The sequence below is a fragment of the Notolepis coatsorum genome (assembly GCF_963971535.1).
Source record: "Notolepis coatsorum genome assembly, chromosome: 10".
NCBI classification, from domain to species: domain Eukaryota; kingdom Metazoa; phylum Chordata; class Actinopteri; order Aulopiformes; family Paralepididae; genus Notolepis; species Notolepis coatsorum.
The window spans coordinates 36682900-36707619 of record NC_140174.1 but is presented as its reverse complement, the minus strand read 5'-3'; the positions used below and the strand labels follow the sequence as shown (position 1 = coordinate 36707619).

General features: G+C 41.7%; 1 protein-coding gene across 1 annotated transcript in view; it reads right to left on the bottom strand.

Annotated features, from left to right (window-relative positions):
• Positions 1 to 23082, bottom strand: part of polr3a (polymerase (RNA) III (DNA directed) polypeptide A) — a 115515-nt gene extending 92433 nt beyond the window's left edge. The window contains exons 1-12 of the mRNA XM_084322846.1: positions 22959 to 23082; positions 22275 to 22410; positions 21714 to 21851; positions 20028 to 20199; positions 19356 to 19510; positions 17628 to 17867; positions 16782 to 16944; positions 10870 to 11006; positions 8055 to 8158; positions 6588 to 6729; positions 1754 to 1894; positions 1084 to 1153 (exon numbers count right to left, since the gene is read on the bottom strand). Of these exons, the coding sequence (XP_084178972.1) occupies positions 1084 to 1153; positions 1754 to 1894; positions 6588 to 6729; positions 8055 to 8158; positions 10870 to 11006; positions 16782 to 16944; positions 17628 to 17867; positions 19356 to 19510; positions 20028 to 20199; positions 21714 to 21851; positions 22275 to 22410; positions 22959 to 23002 (1642 nt within the window). The 5' untranslated portion in view covers positions 23003 to 23082. The remainder of the gene's footprint in view (positions 1 to 1083; positions 1154 to 1753; positions 1895 to 6587; positions 6730 to 8054; positions 8159 to 10869; positions 11007 to 16781; positions 16945 to 17627; positions 17868 to 19355; positions 19511 to 20027; positions 20200 to 21713; positions 21852 to 22274; positions 22411 to 22958) is intronic.
• Between the last annotated feature and the right edge of the window lie 1638 nt (positions 23083 to 24720).

Sequence of the window (24720 nt, the reverse complement as noted above, 5' to 3'; positions counted from 1 at the left end):
GTATTGTCTCCATAGCTATAATATAGAATATAGATATAGCCCTGCAAACACCGTGACGCACAGTGAAAATGCCTATATAAAGCGTGGCGCATTTACTACAGGAGGAGAATAGCTGGCAGAGAGTTAAGAGTGCAATAAATGATTTTATTGAAAAAATAAGAATAGTGTGAGAGAATCGTGATCTCAATTCTTAGAGAGAAAAATCATGATTCACATTTTAGCAAGAATCCTGCAGCCCTATTACATATCCACATCAATGTCATGAACAATCGTCAATTAATATACAAAGTCACCAGTGCTCTAAAATCGACCCGTGGACACTAGTGCACTTTGTTTCAACGTCCCCTATAGGGCGCTCCACGATATCATAGGGCTGGGCAATATAACGACAACGATAATTATCGCAATATATTTTAATAATCGATATCGATTGATAATAAAAAGAAATATCAAAAAATAATAATAATAATTTGTGACCTGCAACAGGGCAGTTTTAAAACCAGAGACAGTGGACAGACTTGTCTTTCTTGCCTGCAACTTAAAGTAATGGCTTTGCTTGTCCAAATGACCAAATTCAGATTTATTTTTCTCTTGTCCATTTATTTTGTTTGCTTTCTCATTTAAAATACAGTTTGAAACCGTCTGTACACAGTAGGCTATGTGTGCTAGCAGAGCTAGTCTCCAGTCGCGAGTCACAGTGCACATGTGCTGTGGTTTGTCCACCAAAAAAGCACCAAAAGATAGAAAAGAAACTAGCAGAGCCAGAACTATTCAACTCCCCTGGAGCCACAGCCAACAGAGAAGCTTGTTTACTTTCGCTTTCAAACCAGCTGCAGCCTGAGAACTGGAGTGTGAGGGGCTGTAACACTAAAGATGGCGGCAACAACAAAGAATTGCAGCAAAATAAACATACATCTGTTGTTAAAAAATATATATATAATTATAACAATATCGATAATTATCGATAGAGTGATATGATAACATTATCATATCGTTATCGTGATATCATTTTTGGCCATATCGCCCAGCCCTACGATATCACACGATATTTGATTGGCTGCGCGGCAGTGCTGCTGTACTGACCTGTCAGGAAGTCTTGAATAGCGGCAATCAGAGGCTCTCCATTTCTAGGAGTCACGAGATTGGCTTTGGTCTGCGAGTAAACCAGAGAAAGACAGTCAAAAGCAGAGTCTTCACCTTCACAGTTCCAAAGAACTCCACGACGGCGTGGAGAATAGAAGTATACAGTGGCAAGAAATGGTTTCTGCGTTGGAAGTTGTGCACATTTAGTTTCTTTCTTTAGTTTCAGTGAAATTTGAGATATTTTGTTCTCTCTTGATTTAAAGTGGAAGGACATTTTGTGTTATAAAATAAATTAAAAGTTATAAAATACAAATAAATAAAACATACAGCATTAAAAAATATATACATCACTCGTTTCATTTGGTCTAAATTGTGTCACTGACAAGTATTTGTTCAACATTTAGTATCATGTGTTGTAATCATTTTCTTTTCCTTTTTGATATAAGAGGGATGAGATTTAAAGGCCAATCAGTGATGCAAGCATAAATAAAACCTTTGAGACAATAAAAAAGAGAAAATTAATCGTTCTTATAGCACAAAAAGATATGCTATTAGTCAGTGGGTACAGAAAATTTTTCTCAACACTGCAGGTCTGTGTGCATGTGTGCGCCATGAATCAATGCTTGGACTGACTGTGTGCGTGTGCATGTGGTACCGGTGCCACACGTACCCCCATCAGGATCAGGGCCTCCGCCTTCGCCTCCTCGGTCTGAGGCAGGTGCAGGTTCATCTCGTCCCCGTCAAAGTCGGCGTTGTACGGCGTGCACACACACTCGTTGAAACGGAACGTCCTGTGAGGTCTGACCCTGGCCTGTGAGGAAACACGTTTCATTCAAATAAAATAGACTAAATGATTTTTTTTAAATAAAATTAAAAAAAATTATTATTATGCAGGAAGAATTCCAACCCAAGAGCTGGGACTCTGGATCCAGCTGGACTGGACTGTGTGGATGGTCTGCCATCTAGAGGCTTTAAAAGATCCCCTCCACTGAAAAACATGGGGTTTCTTCCACAGCCAACTCCTCTTGGAGGCATGACGTTGACTATGCAGATTGTTATTTGTGCAGAACTTTTGTGTGAGTGCCTTTTTCACATTCTTCCACTGAAGAGGGAAGAGCTTCTCTGTACTTCCCTGAAATCTGAGTTGCATGTGTGATGTCACTAATGGGTCAAAACTCTCGTGGTTCAATATGTGGTAACTTGACACCTTCAGCTTGCACAGAAGGCTGAGTAGGTACTGGAATGTCTGGGAAAAGACACAATTAGTTTGTAATTTGCATATCCATAGATCTTTGCATTCTTAACTCATTCAGCGCCAATCACGAGTATAGTCGGGTTAACTCGCCAACCGTTCAGCGCCAATCACGAGTATAGTCGGGTTTTAATCGTTATTTCTTTTATTTGCTATATCAATTAATTTTTCATCCATCCAGCCTGATGTTATCATTGGGAATGGGTCTGAGCTCACAAAAGGGCAAATACTGCCGCCTACGCCTTCCAGTTGGTATTGCACTCCATTAGAAATGGTGTAGTTTCTTTTCTGGGACGATCTGAGCCGTGCGGGCGGGGTTTAAATACTCCGGCAGGACTATCGTTTTGTGTGAGTGCCTTTTTCACATTCTTCCACTGAAGAGGGAAGAGCTTCTCTGTACTTCCCTGAAATCTGAGTTGCATGTGTGATGTCACTAATGGGTCAAAACTCTCGTGGTTCAATATGTGGTAACTTGACACCTTCAGCTTGCACAGAAGGCTGAGTAGGTACTGGAATGTCTGGGAAAAGACACAATTAGTTTGTAATTTGCATATCCATAGATCTTTGCATTCTTAACTCATTCAGCGCCAATCACGAGTATAGTCGGGTTAACTCGCCAACCGTTCAGCGCCAATCACGAGTATAGTCGGGTTTTAATCGTTATTTCTTTTATTTGCTATATCAATACATTTTTCATCCATCCAGCCTGATGTTATCATTGGGAATGGGTCTGAGCTCACAAAAGGGCAAATACTGCCACCTACGCCTTCCAGCTGGTATTGCACTCCATTAGAAATGGTGTAGTTTCTTTTCTGGGACGATCTGAGCCGTACGGGCAGGGTTTAAATACTCCGGCAGGACTAGCGTTTACAACGTTACATCTGCGATGCTGCCCCCCCCCCCCCCCCCCCTTCATATGCAATGCCGGGCAATGTGGGACGGACCTCCAGGAGCAGTATTTGGAATGGCGATCAGATAATTGGATTATTTGCATTACATCAGAGACCAGGTAAGGACTCTATATATAAAATCTTGCGTTGATCTGATATTTCTTTCTACCCCGATCGAAGCTGTCTGTGTGTGTGTGCCAGGGCTGTCTTAAATACTTCGAAGCTTCGTTCGATGGCACAAGCTTCGAACATTAAAAAAAAAATCGAAGTAAAAAAATAAAAATAAAAATCTTTATTTAAAAAAAAAAAAAAATCACATTTTTTATTTTATTTTTACTTCGGTGTGTGTGTGTGTGTGTGTGTGTGTGTGTGTGTGTGTGCATGGGGCCATTGGGTGGGGCCGGGGGACAAATACACTGGAGGAAAGTAACCCAGCTCAGCACTGCCCAAATTATATCATCACTATTGCCTGTTTGAAGGATATCATCCTCAAACACATATACGTACACCACCTACACGCCTATTCTCAGTCCTTGCCCCACAATGGTGGAATGAACTACCCACCCCAGTTAGGACAGCCGAATCCCATCCAATCTTTCGCCGTCAACTAAAGACGCACTTCTTCAACCATATAAAACCATATAAAATAAAAAAAATAAAAATAAAATAAATCTAACCCTAACTAACCTTACTGTCATGCACTTGTCCTAATAAACTAACCTACACTGTAACACGCAACACTTTGATGAATATTGTTACTCAGCTGATAGAGTTGTATCCTTCCTGATGACCTGTCGTACAGAACTTGTAAGTCGCTTTGGATAAAAGCGTCAGCTAAATGACTAAATGTAAATGTGAATGTAAATGCCTTGTAGAATTCCACACATAAGAAAGAAAGACACTGGGATGAATAAACAAAATAGGAAATAAAATGTAGAAATGCATGCAATACATAAATAAATATGAATCTATATGAAATAGAACATTTAGATAAGGTGCTACTGAGATGTTTTGGTGAGTTCTTTGTTTTTTTGTGGAAGTAGCCCTTCTTAAAAATGCATGAACATTCACTGATAATTGGTCTGTAGTGGAGTCTACAAGGTCTACATTGCTGGACCATGTAGAATCCGGACCTTGTAGACTGACATAATTCTGTGCATAGTTTAGTCTACACAGGCCATATTTCAAATAATCAAAATCTTACTTCATTCATCTTAAACATTCTTGATTTGGGGGATTGGTAGTTCCCATGAAATCTGAAGTTGTTCAAACGACAACAGCGATCCACCTTGAATTAAATCACACTGTGTTGGCTGCGTCACAGTCACGAAAGGGGCTACTTAATTCATTAATCCAATCCACTTTATTTATAGAGCACATTTAAAAACAACAAAGTTTACCAAAGTGATGTACAAGTCCCACAACATAAGATATAAAAAAAAATATATATATAAAAAAAAAAAAAAAAAAAAAAAAAAAAAAAAAAAAAAAAAAAAAAAAAAAATTTAATTCGAAGCTTCGAATTAAAATCGAAGCTCGGCCCCGAAGCTTTGATTGCCAAAAAAAAAATCGAAGGTCAGCCCTAGTGTGTGGCTGTTTACCGTTGAGTGCAGGAGGTGGCGGGGGGAGCGCCGCGCTACGAGGGCTATTTCATGTATACACGAGGAAGGATAATAATGATAATCTAGCGTTGATTTCAGGAAGATTCGATAATCAGGCGAAAAATGACAACGTGTTTAGTGTATTCCACTAAAGGGCTATTATCGCGTCTTTTCCTGGGATTACTAAAAATCACCAAAACTATACTCATATTCAAAGCGGTATAATCGGGAAATGTACGGATGAAAAAACAATCTGTTTTGTGCATGTTGACTGGAAGCAACTCACTGACAATCGACGGGTGTATTAGACCCATAGTAGCTATAATATAAGATATATTTTAAGCACTCGCAAATCTCCCGATTGATTAAAGCGATGGCGTTCTAGCGCCCCCTGGCTCATTAAGCGATGGCGCTGAATGAGTTAATGAGGATAGATGCCGCTAAGCCATTTTCAGTAGTTCATTGCACAATTTAGTGGAAGAAAATGCTTATTCAATATAGAAACTTCTTAAAGGGTTTAAAATACATCTGGAGGGGACCTTTAAGCAGCCCACTGCACCTGATCAGCATCCTGCTCTTCGCTCAAGTCAAGGTACAGCACAGTTCTACTGTGGTGGTAAGCACACAAAAGGATAGGATAGCGCTGCAGTGTGAGTTGGGAGCAGGCCACGTGAGCGGATCGGCGCGGCCGAGAAATCCGCTCTTCGCTCTTTAAAGCTTGGTCCGCTCCGCTAATCGCTCATGTTGACCCCGCCCCCAAGTCGCTCTCCGCTCGCTCCCCACTCACCTTGAATCGAGCGCTCCCCGCTCCCCGCGCCAGATCGCTCGGCAGTTTTTCTTTTTCTTTTTTGGAGCATGGTGTAAATGAGCTCAAACTACAACAGTCTACACCCCCTCGGCCCCTTAACAATTGTTTGTATTGAGCCGCATTGTAATTGTAGCCATTCTGCAATGTTAAATAACGTTGTTTATCCATTCACTAGCTCTACTAAGCGATGATAGGCTAGCCGAGCCACAATGCTATGGTCGCTGCCATTAACGTTAGCATGTAAGCTAACGTCAACAACAATGGCGTCAATACTTTTTCTAACAGGAGTGAGTGTGGGCGTCATAGATATCTATGGTGGGCGTCTCTACAGTGACGAAGCCTGAACCCTTCTCATTGGTTGAAAATGGCCTTCATGTTTGTACATCGCCATCTGTTGCTTTGGCATTGTACTGCATGTATATATTACATCAACAGTGTTAAACCACTGTGAGCGGCCTGGAGTGGATTGGAGCGGAGGAGAACTCTCGCTCCGGACGTCGCGCCGACTCATTTTAAAACCCACTCCTCGCTCACGTCAAAACCGCCTGCTCCGCGCCCCGCGCCGCTCACGCTCCGATCCGCTCACATGGCCTGGTTGGGAGCCACCGCTCTCTCCAGCCAGCGCAGAGCTCTTATGCCGGTGATCATGTGTAGGCAGCTTTATCATATAACAAATTCCACATACCAAATATTACATATCTTCCACATGTCACTCATCATCACCTTCCCTCCCTCCCTCCCTCCCTCGCTCCCTCAGTCCAATATTGAGGAGGAAAGAGTCCGTTTTCCCCCAAAAAACCTTACAGCTCAACATTGTGACTCAGTCAGGCAGTCAGTCAGGTCAGCTATTAGGATGCACCATCCAAGTATCCAGTGAAAGGGAATGATGGCATTAGTTGGAAATTATTAAACAATATTACATTAATTCATACATTTTCTTTGACTGAACTTACGAGATGGGCCATGATGCTGAGTTTGTGCAGGGACGGCTGTCTGTTGAAGAGGACGACGTCTCCGTCTATCATGTGTCTCTCTACCACGTCGCCAAACCTCAGCTCCTGGGCCATTTTCTCCCTGTTGCCGTACTTCAGAAACCTAATGGAAAACACATGGAATTGTGTCACATTAAAAAGGTTTATTCAACCATAACTTATTTCTGTTATTCCACATAAGTAGACATTTTAGAAGACCGAGAAATAAGCACTTTTATGACATCAATGAAGTGCATTGCTTGAGATGGCCCAAAAAAATTACTTTATTGACATCGTGTTCCGATATCATTGCGTTAATATCAGAACATCACCGTCCAAAACATCTCAATGCAATTTGATATTAGGTTGCATTTTCCATGATTTTGAAGAGTCAATAAAAATCCAAAATGTTACTGGAACATTTTAAGGAAAATTCCAACTTGTACAACAACACTCTAGAAGCTAAAGGGATTGTTTGGATAGTTGCTAGTAGTGTAGTTAATGCTATTAGTTTACTCACTGTCCCACCGGAACGGGCAAAAAAGTGTTAATCCACACACCATAACATGCAGGCAAAAAATAAAAAACAACAACAAAAAATCTAAAACAAAAGAACTGCGGTCCTGGAGAATCTCCTACACTTGCTTCATGTTGGAACGTGGCCCAGCCGTGACAGCGTTGCTCTGAAGGACAGGAAATGCTTAAAATGCTTCTTGTTGATGATGATTGAAGCTTTTGCCTGCATGTCTGACGCTTCCCGGTTCGCCCCCACAACTCCCACCATGGGACTCGGTGAGTAAATAGCATTACATTAACTACACTACAAGCAAGTATTGCATACCACTTAATGTCAGTAATATCCCTTTGATCTCAGTGGAATGCCCCTTTAGGTATTAAGTATGAAGTTGAAGAAGCTTCTATCCCCAGGCCATCAGGCTGCTCAACGAACAATAAACACTACAACAACCACCAAATGCACACAGCACACACATCCACACGCACACACTCACTTTAAACAACACAATGCAGCACCCACTCTCCACACTTTAGATCACCTAAACACACTTTATATTTATTGATAAAGGATTTGCACTACAACTCGTACACCTTACTGTAAATTGTACCTAAATTGTACCTTATCCCATTTCTGCTTTGCACTATATAGTATTGTATATTAGTACACTGCATAGTATATTGTATATTATATGGTAACTCAGTTATGTCTATTCCGCATCGAACATTGTACATATGTCTATACTGAACACTGTGACCTAATTTTTTTACTTCTAATTTACATGCTATACTATGTTATTTCATACTTATCTTGTCTAGCACAGTCTCTGGAGGGTAACAGTAAGAAGCATTTTGTATAAAAGTATTCTGTACTTCTGTATGACAACTATTAAAGAAACTTGAACTTGAATCATAAAAAGGAGAAACCAGGGTCACCTTTTCATCTGTGTGTGTCGCTGCTGGATGAAGTTAGCTCCCGGGTGAATGTCGGGTCCGGTGCGCACCAGCTTCCTCAGCATCTCCAGATTAGCTTTATTCACCTGAAACATCATGATTTTATTCACCTGAAACATCATGATTTTATTCACCTGAAACATCAGGATTTTATTCAACTGGAACATCATGATGAGAGTTAGATAACGTCTATGCTATTATTAAAGGAAAGGTTCTGTAATGTGTATCTTTTCCTCAAGTTTATATACGATTTCCTTGATTCTGTGAACGTGTTTGTTGTGGAAGAAACAAGTCTAAATGTAATTTAAATGATTTCACATTTATTAGGGGTGTAACGGTACATTTATTCGTACTAGGGCTGACCTTCAAAGCTTTTTTTGGCAATCGAAGCTTCGGGGCCGAGCTTCGATTTTAATTCGAAGCTTTGAATTTTTTTTTTTTTTTTTATCTTATGTTGTGGGACTTGTACAGCACTTTCATAAACTTTGTTGTTTTTAAATGTGCTCTATAAATAAAGTGGGTTGGATTAATTAATTAAGTAGCCCCTTTCGTGACTGAGCCAACAAGGTTTCACTCGGCTGTGTGATTTAATTCAAGGTGGATCGCTGTTGTCGTTTGAACAACTTTAGATTTCATGGGAACTACCAATCCCCCAAATCAAGAATGTTTAAGATGAATGAAGTAAGATTTAGATTATTTGAAATATGGCCTGTGTAGACTAAACTATGCACAGAATTATGTCAGTCTACAAGGTCCGGATTCTACATGGTCCGGCAATGTAGACCTTGTAGACTCCACTACAGACCAATTATCAGTGAATGTTCATGCATTTTTAAGAAGGGCAACTTCCACAAAAAAACAAAGAACTCACCAAAACATCTCAGTAGCACCTTATCTAAATTTTATTTCCTATTTTGTTTATTCATCCCAGTATCTTTCTTTCTTATGTGTGGAATTCTACAAGGCATGTAGGTGTATATGTATTTGAGGATGATATCCTTCAAACAGGCAATAGTGATGATATAATTTGGGCAGTGCTGAGCTGGGTTACTTTCCTCCAGTGTATTTGTCCCCCGGCCCCACCCAATGGCCCCATGCGCACGCACACACACACACAGTCATTTAGCTGACGCTTTTATCCAAAGCGACTTACAAGTTCTGTACGACAAGACAGCAAGAAGGGTACAACTCTATCAGCTGAGTAACAATGTTTATCAAAGTGTTGCATGGTACAGTGTAGGTTAGTTTATTAGGAAAAGTGCATGACAGTAAGGTTAGTCACGGTTAGATTTTTTTTCTTTTTTTAAATCATTTCAGATAATGGTTGAAGAAGTGAGTCTTTAGTCGACGGCGAAAGATTGGACGGGATTCGGCTGTCCTAACTGGGATGGGTAGTTCTCACACACACACAAATCGAAGTAAAAAAAAAATATTGAAATTCTTTTTTGATTTTTTTTTTTTAACTTCGATTTTTTTTTTAATGTTCAACTTCGATTTTTTTTTAATGTTCGAAGCTTGTGCCATCGAACGAAGCTTCGAAGTATTTAAGACAGCACTAATTCGTACCGAACCATTTCAGTACGGGACCTTCGGTTCAGTACACGCTGTGTACCGGCCGAATGCAACGTTACTTTAACCACTAACGGAACGCACGTGGACAATTTTTTTTTGCATGCAGAACTTCATTCAAAACTCCAAGTCCTCCCCTTTCCCAAAATATAATTTGTGCAAAGGGCCGGATGTTGTTCATTCAGCCCACGCACACCACTGAGAGATTCTGTAATTTACCATAGCCTCATAGTATGGTAAACGCAAACGACAAGCCAGAGCTAGAAGACCTACCTATTATTATTATTCCTAGTTTGTATTCAACGGGCCATTTTTGGTGGGTACAAAACATTTACAAACTGGGAAGTAGATTATGTAGGCAGTGTTCCTGACAGCTAATTGATTAATTAAAAGCTAACTGATTGTATGTGGCCTAGTTATTATGACATCACAAAGGAGGCTCATTCTGAACAGCTTGTTTAATCTGGAGACTTTCTATTCAGACAACAACCCTGGCCAAACAACAAGGAGTACCTACCGGTAATACATGTTTAAATAACACTTCCAGGACACCACCAGGCCAAATCTATACCAAGACTAGGCAACTAGACTAGGCCGTAACAGGACCTCATTGGGAAGGCAACACCACAAAACAATATCTCATTTAGTAGGGCACTGGGTGAACCTGTAAATGTCAATAGTATCGACTGCAAATACAGATATTTCCAAAGTATCACTACTTGTGTCACTACCTATGACATCATCAATCCTAGAATTGATGCCACATTTTTGACAATCGATGACAGTTAGAGATGGCTGGTAGTGCCATCGTCTACCTAACCGTGTTCGGTTCAAAAAGATCACCCTCGGATTGATGATGTCATGAATCCTAACATCTAGACTTCGTAAACCAGACATAGCCAGGCAGCGTTGATATTTCCAATCAACAGTATATATGCATCATGTATATTTGCCTATGGCTCTACTAAATTAGATTTATATCGTTTTATGCTGTTGCCTTCCTTTAGAAATCACTGTTTTAAGGCGCATGTGGCGCAATACACTGTAGCTGTTTGTTTGTCCGTTTTTATTCAAATTTTAGTTTATATATTCCATTTTATTTGATTCTACTTTAATTGTCTGTTAATGTTGATACACCAAATGACCAAGACAGATTCCTTGTATGTGCATGCTTGGCAATAAAGACTTTTCTGATTCTGATTCAGAGCTGAAAACAGCAGGGCTTTACCTTCTCTGGGTATGTCAGGATTTTGGCCACATGGATAGGGACGGCCACCTCATCGATCCTCAGGTTGGGGTCAGGAGAGATGACGGTTCTGCCGGAGAAGTCCACTCGCTTCCCCGAAAGGTTTCCTCTGAATCGTCCTGACAGTTATTAGACGAAACAAAGAAAATGCATATGTAAGGTTTATTTAAGGACACGTACAAGGCTTAAAGGAACACGCACGTTAGCCTAGCTTAGCACAATGAATGGAAGCAGACAGTGACGGGTAGCCTTCGGGAGAGGTGTTTGTTGGACAATGCCTAGGCTACCCGTCACTGTCCGCTTCGATTCATTGTGCTAAGCTAGGCTAACATGCAGCCAGATAGCTTTCTACTGAAGGCACAGAGAGGAAACTAGTATCTATCTTCTTGTCTCTCTCTGGAGAAGACAATAAGCTAATTTCCCAAAATGTTGACGTGTTCTTTTAAGGACACATACAAGGTTTAAAGGACCATACCAGTCTAATTTCTACTATTCGCCATTACTGGAGATTGCCACGGTCTTTAACGAATGTTGTGTTCGTAGGTGTACAGCAGGGCTATTCAACTGGCGGCCCGCGGGCCAGATCCGGCCCGCGGGATGATTCTGACCGGCCCGCCAAAGATTACATGATAATAAAACTTTTTTTTTTTTTTTTTTTTTTTTAATATATTTTTTTTTTTTACTTTTTTCTTTTCATGTCAACGTTAACACGCACAATTGAGCCAACAGTCACTAAATTAATGACAGATTTCATTGATAAATTGAGGGAAAACTTTGCAAGTCGATTTGATGAATTTGACATGTCCAGAGAATTGATGCATTTTGTGAGCAACCCGCCAATGTAGCTGCTATTTCCACAAAAGGACAAGAGTTCCTTGCATCACTTCACATTGATGAAGGTCTCCTGCAACTTGAAATAATTGACATGCAAGCATCATCTGCTCTGAAGCAGGCACTTGAGAATGAATCCACCACAACATTTTGGATAAAGTGTATTCATGTCAAGACATTCCCCAAAATAAAAACGCTGGCAATATCTGTGCTAACAATGTTTGGCTCAACATACACCTGTGAATCCAGTTTCTCTCACATGAATGCCATTAAAACAAGCAACCATGCCTCCTTGACAAATGAGCATTTGCATCACTGTTTGCGGGTAGCCGTCACTTCCTATGAACCCTCTTTCTCTGCCATTGCCCAGTCAAAGAAGTGCAATCACTCTCATTAGATGTGTGTATGTAGGCTAGGCCTGTCTGCCCCCCACCCCCCTGATGTTTGAGAGTTAAGAGTCGACAATAAGTGCTAATAAGATGCTGTGATTTGCTGTTGTTGCACCGACATGAAGCACTTTTTCATAAGCTCAGCTGCACTATAAATGTGTTTTTTTGTTCAAGTGTTGATGTTAGAATGTTCAGATGCACATCATGCACTTGTTTGTTTTTTATTTTATTTTTATATTGAAATGTTGAAGAGGAGATGTTGCAGTTGTTGCACAGTCATAAATGAAGCACTTTTTGCAGGAGATGTTACAGATGTGGCACATAAATGAAGCACTTTTTTTGAAAAGTATACTACTTTTGCAATGTAGTTAAAGGGGAACTATCTTATAAATGGCCTTTTTCAGTGTTTAGCATTGTTTCCTAGCTATGTGGACTTATATTAATATGATCTATGTCTCTAATTCTCATATTGGCGCATTCTTCCAATTCTCCTCTCACAATATTCACCCTCACTGAACTGAGTCATCTGAAAATGTGCTGATTTGTGATGTCAGAGAGACACCGCTGCATGATAATCAGCTGAGTTTCCACACAGTTCCCACTGTGGTTGGAGCCCAGGCTCAAAACGGCTTAAGATCTTGAGGTAGAAAAATGCTGTTTTTGAGTACTTGATTAGAAATACAAAACAATGAATTAAAAAAAAAAAAAAATTACAGAGGTGTTCCATAAACCCACAGGAATTGTGTAAAAGTGCCCAAATAGTGAAAGAAATAGTAAAATAGTTCCCCTTTAAATAAAAGTTGTGAAATGTGGTTGCGTGTTGTGTCAAGTGTACATATATTCATAGCACGGGGAGGCTCCGTGGCAGTCCGGCCCCTGGCCCCTTGGGTTTCTGACAATGTGGCCCCCTGAACAATTTAGTTGAATAGCCCTGGTGTACAGTATATAGTGTATGTTTTAGCCGATATCAGCTTACCTTACTGAACTCCATTCAAACTGCCATGGATGTTGAAAAGGGTGAGACTTGAAAGTAGTTTGAAGGTTGCATATGCAACTCATCCTTCTAAAAACGACTACCGGTATATTCTTTTTATTAGAAGCCTCTAGGGATGGGTACCTTTCACATTTGAACCGATACCGGTACCGGTACCGGTACCTGTGAATCGATACCGGTACCCAACGGTACCTTTTTTCGGTACTTTAAAAAAATAATAAAAAAAAATAAAAAAAAAAAAAATTTATTAATTTTTTTTTTTTTACTTTTTTTTTTTTTTACTTTTTTTTTTCTTCGTGTCAACGTTCACACGCACAATATATGCTTACCTAGGATTTGACTTGATTCAACAACAAAGCAGTCGGAGCAATGACAAGCCGAAAACTGTCGAAATTTTATTTACCTACCTCAGTCGTAAAAAAAAAATCCAAACTTCAAATAACTACAATTTCGACAGTTTTCGGCTTGTCATTGCTCCGACTGCTTTGTTGTTGAATCAAGTCAAATCCTAGGTAAGCATATATTGTGCGTGTGAACGTTGACATGAAAAGAAAAAAGTAAAAAAAAAAAAAGTAAAAAAAAAAAATTAATAAAAAATATTTTTTTTTTATTTTTTTTTCGGTTTCTCACTTGATTCGATACTCGGTAGTACCGACGTGTTTCGGTTCGGTACCTCAAAAGTACCGAATTCGGTACCCATCCCTAGAAGCCTCGCACGTCAAAATTCCACATTAAGTTGGGTGCACGTGTTAACTCCTGGTTGCTGCACAAATTTGAATAGTTTGTAGTAGATTAAGACAGTAACATTAGCCAAAATAAAATGGTTTTCACAAGGGTGAACTTGTCAGTGCCTAGCGACTTTCAAGTTTCATGGAGCATATTTTCAACCCTTTTCTACATCAATGGCAGTGTGAAAGCTAGGCTGAAATCTACCAAAACATAGACTTTTATACACACAAAATGTGTTAAAGATAGAGACAAACCTACAAGGTTTAAGGACAGTAAGGACACATACAAGCACAGTGACAATGCAAGCAACAACCAGTTGTGTAGGATCACAATATTTCAGCTAATGTTAGCTACTTTTCCCAATACCATCATTGGAGCAGGTTGGTACACATACACAGTATACTGTACACATGGTAGTTAGTTGCCCAGTATTGGCACAGACGGTATTAGGGATCGAACAAACAACCCTTTTGATTACCAGGTGGCCTCCCTAACCAACCTGCCGTCCAATCAAATCAATCGTACAAGTTAAACTATTTTTTAACACTCCCTCTCATTCCCTTCTTATGCTTGCGGTTATAGGCAGAGTATATACAGTACATTGTACATTGAGTACATTGTCCGGCAGCGTGGCTTCATGATTGGAAGATCACCGGTTCAAGCCCCGGTCAAGGCCGTTGTCGGGGCTCGGGCTGTGTTGTCCAGCAGGGGGCACTCTGTCCTCTGGATTAGTCAGTAACACTGCCCATTTTTGCGGTGATAGGGACGCGTCTATTCGAAGCCTAACAGGTTCATGCTTCCGCGTTCGCGTTTTGCGCTCTGATTGGCCACTGACGTTTCTGGTCGCACCAATGACGGCAAGTTATTTTTTTTTTTTTTATCCACTTTTTCTCCCATTTTTTCTATATTTTCTCCCATCCCAATTTCGTATCATCCAATTCAACCCTCCCCTGTCACGAACGCTGTTTCTTGCCTCCCACAAGCCGGCTGCAATGTGGACTAAGTCATACATAGCACAAGTCCCCTCCGGTACTTGAGGTAACAGCAGTCGCATCTTTTCACCTGCGCAGCTCGATCTCTCAGTGGCGAGGAGTAATGCGTGGGAGGCTCACGCTGCCCCCGACACTTCCTGATTCTACTGCGCAGGCGCACCAACCGACCTGTAGGAGTCGCTGTGCACAACGCCCGATCCCCACCCATCAGTTTCCCACCCTCTAATACGGCCAATGTGTATTAGTATGAACGACCAGCTAAACTGAAAGCAATGTGGAGCGCTGGGCTCGAACAGGCAAGCCCAGCGTCTCCGTGTGACGGCAAGTTCTTTCGCCGGTTAAGCTTAGGCACTCTTTCGAAGTTGGTTAAGGTTAGAGTTTGTCTTAGAGCAGGGCGATAGAACACCAGCCCTGATTCCAAACTCTAACCGTAACCAACTTCGAAAGAGTCGCCTAAGCTTAACCAGTGATGAACTAGGCGTTAGGTAGTTTGCTGCTGGTCGAGGCGGAAATGGGCGTGTCACGCGATTGGGCGCACATGTCAGATGACCAGAAACGTCAGTGGCCAATCAGATCGCACCAGAAACGCCAGTGGCCAATCAGATTCGCAAAACGCGAACGCGGAAGCATGAACCGGTTAGGCTTCGAATAGACGCGATAGGGACACCGTATAGCTGCGAGTGCAGTCCTTCGGATGAGACGCTAAACCGAGTTCCTGACCGAATCTCGTCATTAACACTTTGATTGCCCAACCGAGTTCTCGGGTTTACCCCCCGCGGGATCTGAATTCATATTTCATCAACCGAGTCTACCGTTGGAAATTCAGCCACCCCAGGCACTCAGATGTGAAAAAAGCGCCCCCTATCGTCTCCCAGATGGTAATTCACCCTTTTGGATTGAACTCAATGAAAATGAATGAGAAAAAAAAACCCGGACTCCACATTTTACTTCTCACTCATGCAACCGGCGTCGATCAGCTTCACTCTGGAGCCTCAGAGCAGCAGGGATTATGTGTTTTTACAGTATACGCGGTGGATCAATAAAAGGATCGATTTTTCCAAATGGCGATCAGGAATTGGAATAATCCATTTGGATACCATCTGATCTCAGGTAAGGAATCTATGTTACCAGTCTTAGGATAATCAGACCCGTTTTCACGGAGATATAAGCTTTTATGTGATTATGTGATATGGATGTTTGACTGAGCGAGCGGTCAGGAACTAGGAGAATTGATTTTCAGCTTGCGGCACGAGCGTGCATGCGTACACATATACTATCGATAATCTAGCGTTTATTTGAAAACTATTCATAAATAGGCCGAAAAATTACAACGTTCTAGAATATTCCAGTAAAGGGCGATTATCATGGAATGTCTTCTTTTTTCCGTGAAAACAAGTGCTTTTCAAAATGCTAGAAAACGGAAATGAACCGATAATGCTACGACAATGTTGACTGGAAAATGAGTCTTTGATAAGCGACGGGCAGATTAGACACATAGCCATAATTTAAAACATAGATTAGGCGATATTAACGTTAACATTGAAGTGGTGCTGGGCATTCAAGGGGGTAAAAAGGAATTAAGCTTGGGCTCTGAAAGTGTTAAAGAACCCAGGACGCCACTGCAAAGAGTAGCGGGTTCCCCGACGTTCCTGGACAAATTCCTAATCAGGTCTCTGACATCAAGGCCACCTAATCATCCCTTCCGCTTAATTGGCTGATCAATCCCTGTCTCCTGAGCCATTCAGCCATTGTGTAGTGTGATGTGTGCCTGGTGCCAGTGTATGGCAGCCATTGAGCCTGTGTAGCCCAAGGTTGGGTGCTACCAGTGGTGGTGAAGGAGGCAACCCTACATTGTGGGGAGCGCTTTGAGTGTCTAGAAAAGCGCTATATAAAATATAATGAATTATTATTACAGTACTAGACAACCTAAAAACCTCTTTTAGATAGGACTCACTATACCTTGCTTTCCCTTGAGTCTCTGGACAAAGCCTCTGGTCCATTTCTTGGGCGCCATGTTGAGGGGGATGCCGGAGAGTTCGCTGTTGATGTAGAGGGCACACTGCAGCTGCAGGAAGTCCCAGTCCTCCATGATCATCTGGGTCTTGGCTCCGGTCATGCGGTGCTGGGTCAAAGACAAGGTCCATTAATTAGCCTAATTAGTTAGCCCACTGAAGTGGGAACTAGGGAGAACCCAACCTACTACAAGGGAAAATGCAATGGAATGGCCTTCAAAGTCAGAATTCCAAGTAGGGGAACTCAGGGGTTGGTCTCTAAACTCTTGACTTCTAGATGTAGATAGATGCAGGTCGGGAGGTTATGTGTAAATGCGTGTGTGTTTCCCCCGAGAGAAGCTCCTGTCCCTGTCCCTCTCTCTCTCTCTCTCTCGTTCTCTGCCTCTCTCTGTCGGCACCCGCTTGAGGAAGTGTCTGTGTTTCGACTCGCTCTGTTGTTGAGCGAATGGTTGCGCTACAACCATAGAGGGAGCGTTACTGCAGATCAGCTCCTTGCTACGTAGGATAGCGAGTCAAATCAGAATAGCTTAGTTCACTGGGGGAGAATATTGTCTCAACTGAATTGGAGCAATCCGCCAAAATGAGAATTAGAGACACAGACCCCATTGATACAAACCCCCATTGTTAGGAAACAATGCTAAACACTGGAAAAGGCCATGTATAAGACAGGGGACCTTTCAAATGATCATGTGTGGATCTGTGCTCTAATATTGTCAACCATATCGCAATATCAGTCAAATGTAATCGTCATTAGATATTTTCGTTCAGCCCTCCCATCACCCTATATACCAACCTTTTTGATGACGTCGTTGAGGAAGATGATCTCCGTGAGCTTCATGGTGAGATCGTCCTCGTTGGTGCCAGACTTCAGGTCGCTGACCACGGAGGGCCGGATGCAGAGCGGAGGCACCAGGAGCCGCGTGAGGACCAGGTCCGCAGGCTTCCCCGCCTCAGGGTTCATCAGCAGCAGGGGGATGTCCTCGGCAGGGATCCTCTTGAACATGTTGAGCACCACCAGGGGATTCAGGTTCTCCTGGAGACGGAGAGGAATAGTTAATAGCCGCCTCGCGGGGACGAAATTTTTTCCGGCTGCTCCCGTCTCTCAAGGTTCTCCTGCAGCTATAGCTAAATTAACAGACTATTAATAGATCGCTCCTAGCTTCATCTGTGGTTCATGCAACCGCGGTCCTGGTGAACAAATCCTTCTAATATACATTTCTCTCTCTGATAAGGCACGATATTTCGACAGCAGTTAAAATCGCCAGGCAAAACTAGCCTAGCGTTGCAGATCAAGTCACCAGACGTCACCAGCGTCAGTGCCTCCTTTGCAACATCCAGTCATTTAGTGCTTAGCTATTTGCCTTTTAAGAATTGGAACATCAACAAAACGTGAAATCCTTTTCCCCATGAACCCCACATGCAGCACCAAGGGTGGTGGCAGGGGGAGGCAGGATGGCCTAGAGGTAAAGAGGCCGGCCAGCAACCAAAAGGTCGCTGGTTCAATCCCTGGCCCCGACAGGAGGGCGTATTCCAGATTTTTCAGGGTGGCTGGTATTACATCTACGGTGCCCACCATCCTGCCCAAGTGACCTTGAGCAAAGTACTGAACCCCAAAACTGCTCCAGAGGGATATGCGAAAAGACAAATTTGAATTGCCTTGTGTACATATAATATATATATATAATAAAATAATCTTCAAGGACTAAATTAAAACACAACACCATTCCTTAGGCAAAAAGAAAAGGAACGTGCAAGAGGTCTATAGGGCTGGACAATATTCAGAAGCCTTTTTTTCATAACCCAATGTATATCGTATTGGACTGCACAGTAATTGAAAGCATAATCAATTATCAAACTGAAACTGTAATGTTCAACGGACATTCAATGCACAATATACAATAACACAGATATGACAATACGCTACAAATCCACACGCACACACCCACTTTAAACAAACACACTGTAGCACCCACTCCACACACTTTATAGCACACACCCACTTTAAACAAACACACTGTAGCACCCACTCCCCACACTTTATATTTATGGATGAAGGATTGCACTACAACTCGTACACCTTACTGTAAATTGTACCTAAAATTGTACCTCATCCCATTTCTGCTTTGCACTAGATAGTACTGTACATTAGTACACTGCATAGTATTGTGTATTGTATATTATATGGTAACTCAGAACATTGTACATATGTCTATACCGAACACTGTGACCTCATTTTCTTCTTCTAAATTCATGCTATATTATGTTATTATGTTATTTGATACTATCTTGTCAAGCACAGTCTCTGGAGCGTAACAGTAAGAAGCATTTTGTATGGAAGTATTCTGTACTTCTGTATGACAACTATTAAAGAACTTGAACTTGAACTTGAAATGACTCTCCGCACGTCAACATTCAGTGAACTCCAGGGAATCTCCAGTCATAATATGAATTCCCATGTTGTTGGATTTTCTTTTGCTGGTCATACCACATGGTGAAGTAAAAGGACACGTAGATCAGGTACCTGAGCCCTGTTGAGCAAGCCCTCCACTTCTTTGTTGTGCTCTATGGCGATGTCAAACGACTGGAGGAAATCCGTCACGATGGGATCCACCACTTTTTTGGTTGTCTTGTACTTCTCATGAAGGATCTTTAACAAGCCACACTTCTTCACCGGTCCTGAAAGGTCAATGAAGACTTGAATCAATAGCTACAGTAAACCAACTGCTTAGGCAGATGTCAGTGTGAACCTGCATAATAGACCTGTTCGCTGTATATAGTATACAAACATATCGTGTATCAGCAATACCAACTGAGTCACGTGACTAAGTTGCCTCGGACCTGCGCGAGTTGATGTGCTATAGCTATAAGAATACGACAGGGCTCTATAGAGAAACCCTGGCACTCCTCTGACTAAAAGTAGTTTCAAACTAAAACGGCTGGATGTCATTTTGCCAAATCAGCATGGCTGTGAGTGTGAGTCTTTCACCTTTTACATATCTAGCTTTGGCATGGATGATTGTTTAGATCGCTAACATGGCTAACAAATGCAAATATATATTCTAGTCTGCCCCATTGTTCTGACCAAGCTTACGTTCCTTTCTGCTCCGGTGATGCGCGTGTGCACACCGAGTCTGACGTATACAGCGAACACTACAGGTCTATAACAAAGACAAAAAGGTTGCTTTCTTTTTACCGTTCAATGTGGAGCAATTCAGACAGAGTGTCCTTTTGCGACATTTGTCTGAGATCTTCTTCTTCATGCCTCGTTTCTGGAGGTAGGGCAGGTTGGGCCTTTTCAAGGTATCCATGAACACGAGCTTCTCCTCCTTCGTGAGCATGATGTGAGAGCATGTCTTACAGATCATCTAGAGAAGAAAGATTCTGTTAATATGGCAAAAAAAAAAAAAAAAACATCCAGACTCAGAGCGAAACTATGTGTAGGTGCTACCAGTCGGTTATATAGGACTGCATTCATATAGTGCTTTTGTCCAAAGCGCTTTACAAGTTATGCCTCACATTCATCCACACACCGACAGCGGAGGCAACCATGCAATGTGCCAGACTGCTCGTCGAGATAAGTTAGGGGTTAGGGGTTACGTGTCTTGCTCAAGGACACTTCAACATGCTGGCGGCAGGAACATTCAGATTCCTTAGTAGCAGAGTGCATAATAGTAAAAGACAGTAGAAAGGTTAGTAGTAGTCTTTTTTTAATTTTATTATTATTATTTATTATTATTGATTGAAGTGTGTTTTTAGTCGACGACGGGTTTCGGCTGTCCCGACTGTGGTGGGAAGTTCATTCCACCATTTATCTAGAGGAAAAAGCTACTTCACTGTGTTGAGAGGCAGCTAACGCTAGCTGTGTAGCCAGTTAGCTTTGCAATGGCCACAGTGAGCTCTGAAGATCCGAAACGATCAGCCTTGATGTAGGCAACATGGCCCGGCTTCCCCGACTCTGCTTTGATGTGCCATGTTCCACATTTAGTATATGTCACGCCAAAACTCTGATAACAATTTCAAAAAGCACCAGCAGGTATCAAGCTAACTGGTCTGGGTTAGCTAAAGTAGTTAGTAAAGATATGGCTCGGAAATCTCAGATCAGCGCGGCCATCAGCAGGGCTTTTAGACTCCCAGACCAGCCAGAGCGGGTTTTTAGCAGCTGGGAGAAGCTTTTGTGTGTGTGTTGTAAATATTGTGCAAAGCGGTATCATGTGGATAATGCTGTTTGACGTGATGATTTTGGCAAGGAAACTATAAAAGAAAGAAGGGCCATCACGTCAGAATACCAGCGTTCTATGCTCTGGTTGGTGCCAGACTTTGGTGCCAGTTCTATTCAAGTCAAGTCAAGTCAAGAGTTTTAATTGTCACGGCATACAGGTATACAATGAAATGCGGGTGGTCTTGCCTGTATTACAATTCTAAATATACAAGCTATCTGAGGAAATATACATCAACCGATATATCAAGCGTTAGCTAGTTAACAAAGCAAAGAATGGCTGAAGATTCTGACATCTGAGGTAATAACCTGTTTAAATGTCATAAACGAGGAGATGATGATCCCATTCAACCTAACGTCAGCCGAATTGAAAGTTTCCACACTTGGCACTGTGTGGAAGTTCCCTTTAAAGGCCTCTGTTCACACCACACCACCCCTTATCCTGTATCCTCCTCTTCCTCCCACCCTTCCACCTGTCAGTCCCTTCCCCGCCCTATCCCTGAAAGCTTAAGAGGCAAGCTGGCCGGAGAAAGTCAAGTCTTCTATTGAACCCCTGAATCTAATTTGTATTTGACTAGTGTTTGTGTTTTGTTTTAACAATAAAATGGTATCAACCATGAAGATTTGACCACACGCATGTTCCACCACAGCTGTGTAACTCGCCTGTAGGATTCCTATGATGGCTTTGAAATAGCCGACGTGGAAACAAGGCAGCTCCAGGTCCAGGTAGCCATAGTGACCCAGACAGTCAGCCAGGTTCTTACCGCACGTCTCACATGGCCGGTCTTTCTCACTGGTGCCCTGTAAGAAACATGAGAGATTATACCTTTTAGTGGGGCAGTGCGAAAATGCTACAGCAAGGACTTTGTTACCACTGATAGATGTCAGCAAAACAGACAAACAAACGTGAGTCTCCAATAGGGCCGTGACCGTCCTTCACTAAAATAAATCTTAGTCTACAAAATTATAAGACTTTTGTTGACTAATACATTAGCCTTCATCAACAAATCTGTAACATTGTGTTTCCCTCAAGCAATCATGCAGGAGGATGTCTTTATATTTAGCGACTTGGGAGTGAAAAAAGGGAGGAAGAGAGGGAGCAAAGGAGGGGAAGGAGGGAGCAAAGGAGGGGAAGGAGTGAGGGAGAGTACGTCTCGTACCACAGAGATGTCCAAAACTTTGTGGAGCAGTGTGTGTGTGTGTGTGTGTGTGTGTGTGTCATACCATACGGTGGTCCAAGACTCCATAGGCCAGTGGCGTGTGCTTTGTGTCCTGGCTGTAGAGGTTCTTACTGACCACCTGGATGTGGGCCTGCTGACGCATCTGCTCTGCAGATTTCATCCCAAAGCAGATGTGGCTTCTGAAGACACAAAGCAAAAAGTAAGGTCAAGGTAGGCAAGGGAGATGATGGGTTATCTCTAACTAGCAATCAAAGGGAAAGCATTCCATCAGTTCCCTTGCCTCGTCAGCAGTGTTGATTGATCAGGTGAATAAGCAAAGTCACAATAGCAAGATCAGGTCAATTAGTAAAGTCACAATAGCAAGATCAGGTCAATTAGTAAAGTCACAATAGCAAGATCAGGTCGATTAGTAAAGTCACAATAGCAAGATCAGGTCAATTAGTAAAGTCACAATAGCAAGATCAGGTAAATTAGTAAAGTCACAATAGCAAAGTCCCTTTTGGGGGCTGGGACACAATGTTGTTGACACTTGACAGACAACCACAAGCAAGAGTAACTTTAACTTGGTTGCTAATGGTGTGCGGTCAGTACAGTAACTGGACTCATACACTTCATCTACAACTAAAATTAACTCTTACATTACGCTAACCGTTATTGTAACTGGTTGCAGTTACCAAACCAAACTAAAATAGCTAGCAAGCGAGCTCGCTGTCAGACTACTACTCACATTTTCTTGGCCACATCGGTCTCTCTGAACTGTTCCTTGACCATCGTGGCTGCTTTTCCGGACCAGATACCAATAAGAAATACCAAAACACTAAACCTAATAAATAAACAGATTTCCCCCTGCAACCATCACACTGTCACTTCACGTTCCCATGTTTTAGAACTGCTGAACCACTGTATACAGTAACCACTATACAGTAACTGCGATGAGCTGAAAGCATGTGAACTAAACGGAACCAAACAAGCAACCAACCACGACCTCACAGACAACGACGAAAACACATTACGTTCAAGAGTCAACTTGCCAGAATATGGAGAGTTTATTATACGAATACTGCCGCCTACCGAATGGAATTGGTATTGCTTTCTGAAAGGAAAGCCCAAAACTGTCGACATTTTCAGGTCAAGGACCCATATTAAAGAGCCCATATTATGGCAATTTCCCAGTTAATATTTAATTTACAAAATTGTGCATGTTCTATGGTCAAAAAGCACCTAGTTGGGCGCCCCAGTGGCACACCACATATGTTTTATGTTTATTTAGGATCCCCATTAGCTTTTGCACTTGACAAAAGCTATTCTTCCTGGGGTCCGGCACGGCACACACAACGATAGAACAATATTCAATGCATTACAATATTACATCATTATCAACATCAACATCAATTACATCATTATCAACATCAGTTAGGATGATATTGTACAAGATATTTATTAGTAAAAACTTTAAAGTATTAAAATTAAATAATTAAAATTAAATAAATAGTGCTTCCTGAGCAGCACTCACTCCCATCAACATAAATACAATTAACAGTCAATTGGTTTTCACCGCTATGCCATTCAGTGCATGCTCGTTAGTAGATGGTATTTAAATTTTTTCTTGAAAGTGGTTTTGGATTCTATTTCAGCGAAGTAGCTTGGCAATGAGTTCCATTCCATGATAGCTCTGTAAGTCACAGAAGATTTTAGTAGATTTGTTCTGGGTTTAGGTAGCTTGTCTGGTCATAATGGTCATGTTCTTCTCTCATGTAAACTATATGATCATAAAAATACTGTGGTTTTTTGATAACTTGAACATTTCTGAGAAAAGTAATGAGACAGGATTGCAGACATTTCTCAACCGGAAGCCATGATACATTTCTGTGCATAACTCCAATGTTAGTGCGCTTTGAACAGTGGAGAGCTAGTCTGGCAGCCTTATTTTGAGTTATTTGTAGTTTCTGTATATGTGTTTTTGCTGCTGATGACCATATGACGGGACAGTACTCAAGATGTGACAAAACCAGAGCCTGGATGACTTCTTTCAAAGTGGTTGGTGTTAAATACTTTGTGCATTTTCTTGTCACAGCTATGCTCCTTCCTATTTTTGTTATGATACTGTCAATTTGCTTTGTCCACTTTAAACCAGAATCAAGAACCATGCCAAGCAACTTAGCCTCTTTTACCTGTTCCACTGGCTGACCAGCCAGAGTCAGGCTTAATTGTGGATCGCTGCTTAATATGTGCCTGGATCCGAACACCATTGCTTTTTGAGTACCAGTTTGTTATTGTTGACCCAGTCTGTTATGGCTTTAAGCTCTATTTTAAGTATATTGTTTAACTCACTACATGTTGATGCTGTGCTGTACATTGTCGAATCATCAGCATACATGATTACACTAGATTTATTTAATAAGGGAGGTCGTTTGTGAATATTGAGTATAGCAAAGGCCCAAGCGAACTTCCCTGTGGGACCCCACACTGCAACACGTTACTTTCAGAAA